Source organism: Glycine soja, chromosome 1, assembly GCF_004193775.1.
Source record: "Glycine soja cultivar W05 chromosome 1, ASM419377v2, whole genome shotgun sequence".
In the NCBI taxonomy this organism is placed as follows: domain Eukaryota; kingdom Viridiplantae; phylum Streptophyta; class Magnoliopsida; order Fabales; family Fabaceae; genus Glycine; species Glycine soja.
The window spans coordinates 29637113-29639779 of record NC_041002.1 but is presented as its reverse complement, the minus strand read 5'-3'; the positions used below and the strand labels follow the sequence as shown (position 1 = coordinate 29639779).

The 2667-nt window shown below is 37.8% G+C and overlaps 1 protein-coding gene across 1 annotated transcript; it reads left to right on the top strand.

The window, feature by feature from the left end:
* Window positions 1-2259, top strand: LOC114414492 (transcription factor bHLH71-like). The gene is made up of 3 exons (XM_028378773.1): window positions 1-807; window positions 1200-1613; window positions 1831-2259. Exons 1-3 carry the CDS (start codon window positions 409-411, stop codon window positions 1927-1929), a joined length of 912 nt encoding a protein of 303 aa, XP_028234574.1. The 5' UTR covers window positions 1-408; the 3' UTR covers window positions 1930-2259.
* The last annotated feature ends 408 nt before the right edge of the window (window positions 2260-2667 follow it).

The window sequence follows — 2667 nt, the reverse complement described above, 5'->3', positions numbered from 1 at the left end:
CTTCATTGGCATAAGCTGTGCCAGTCTTTGACAGCATCTATGAAATTGGGAAGGAAACCAAAGCAAGGATGTGTGAGGAGCCTGTTTCCTTTTACTACACCTTTCTGATTCCTGAAAAGCACAAGACCTTTTCTGCCCTTCTCACGTGCTGCGTATCCTCTAATCTAACATAAACTTAGAAAAGTGAAAAATTGAAATTGTTTCGTTTTTCTTTTTCCAATATTAAAACTTTCAACTTCCTCTTCCTCTGTGTGACTCAAACTGCATCAACCAAGTTAGTAGGATTTTCTATAAATGGTTGTCAATTTGTCATGTCATGTCTATGAGAAACTCATGAAAACTCTGGTGGCGACTTAAGTTCTCTCAGCAAGTAAGGAATTCAGACAAACATTAGTTGAAAAGTGTACAATGGCTTTGGAAACTCTTGCTTCCAATGAGTTCTCCAACTTCATTATCTATGACACTATCTCTGCAACTCCATTTAGCAGCCATGGCTCTCCGGAGGCTAGTTTCTTGGAAAGTTTAGTGAACTATCAGGAGCATGACCCTGCATTTGATAACAGCGCATTGAGGACCCGAAATCACCAAGCCGGCGAACAAGAAAGCGTTGGCAGGAGGCAGAATGTGGTGGGGGTGCAAGTGCAAGGGAGGAAGAAGAGGAGAAGGAAACCAAGGGTTTGCAAAAACAAGGAAGAGGCTGAGACACAAAGAATCACCCACATTACAGTGGAAAGAAACCGCCGGAAGCAGATGAATGAACACCTTGTTGTCCTTCGTTCACTCATGCCTGAGTCCTACGTTCAAAGGGTTTGCTTTCTTCTTTTTCATTCTCTATCTGCCTCTCTTTCTTTCTCATAAAAGAATGTAGTTGGGATTATTCACAAAATCACTAGTATGTTATGGTCCCAAATAGTATTGATGGGGAGATTCTCTTTTAACGATAATACAAGAATATTCTTAACTTTATATCTGAGCTGCAATAACTATGCGGAATTAAAGATAATGTTCTTTCCCCCATTTGTAATGTGAAGATAAAGAAGCAATACCAAGCCAAAAATAAATAAAACTTTGAAATCTAACATGTTTTTTCATTCATACTAAGCAAGCGACTAGCCTGAAGGGCTTTATGCATAAATGTTCTGTCAACTGTTCTCATGCAACTAATGTTTTCAAGATGCAAACTTTGTATGTTTTTTTAGGGTGACCAGGCCTCTATAGTTGGTGGTGCCATAGAGTTTGTGAAGGAGCTGGAGCACCTCTTGCAATCACTTGAAGCTAGAAAGTTGCAACTTTTACATCAAGAAGTTGTACAAGCCAATGAAAATACGGCCATTTCCAAACTCATGCAACCCCCTTTTGCACAATTTTTTTCGTATCCTCAGTACACATGGTCGCAGACTCCTAACAAATACACATCCAAGACCAAAGCTGCCATAGCTGATATCGAGGTTACTTTAATCGAGACCCATGCAAATCTTCGGATTCTCACTAGGAGAAACAGCCCCGGGCAGCTAACAAAGTTAGTAGCTGGTTTTCAAACACTGTGCCTCACCGTCCTACATCTTAATGTCACCACTATAGACCCTTTGGTATTCTATTCCATCAGTGCTAAGGTATGTAATTAATCAACTATCAATTATAATTAATTAACTATTCATAGTGTTGTGTCAGTTCCATTTTCCGCCTTGCCTCAACTTCGATCATATACTAATTAAATGTGGCATAATGATTCTTTCCATTTATAAAAGTATGATGTCGTTGTATAAAGTCATGAAACTTTAGAGAGATTGTTTAGCTAAAATATGAGTATTTTGAAATTTTTTTATGAAGGTTGAAGAAGGATTCCAACTTTGTTCAGTAGATGGTATTGCAACGGCAATTCATCATTTGCTTGCTAGAATCGAAGAAGAGGCTTCCCTTTGCTCTTGATGAGGTTCATCTGGGGGCACGAGATTTTAGTGAAATGACCAAATCATCCCTCTACCTACCTTAATAGTGAGAGAGAGAGAGAGAGAACGAATATTTGCTAATGGCTTTAGCTTTTGTTTTGCTTGTTTCATGTCCAACTGATGTGTTAATGCTAAACTATAGTTGGCAGTAGATGGTGTCTTTTTAGGTGACTTAAAGTACAACTAAAAATCAAATGAAAAAGAATGTTGATACAGTTTATCTCGTTTGCAGTTGACCTGTATTGTCCTCTTCAGATGCCCAAATATGAAAGTAGTTTGCAATGAGAATGATATATTAATCTTCATGACATAAAATTTTCGTATTTATTTTTGAAACACCTCTTATATTATTTAGAGAGGAAATGCTTGATTAATGAGTCCATTTGAATGCTGAACTAAATTATTATAGGCAATTACGAGCCAAAACTTATCATGCTGAGTTTTATCCACTATGGTATTTTAGAGCAATCACGAACAGTCGTGGATTAATCCTTGTTTGGGCGATAATGCACTTGAGAGTTGACACACTTAAAGGAGAATGTATCCTAGTAAGGGAAGAGGCAAAAGAAAACAAAATTGGCCCATGTTGGCGTTGGGGCTAGATTTATAAATTTTGTTGTTTTTCGTTTATGGATGGGAGATAGTAAACCTTAGCTTGTAAGATATATGGACTGATTCTTGCAACAAGATAATACAAAGCACATATATGTGAGGTTAG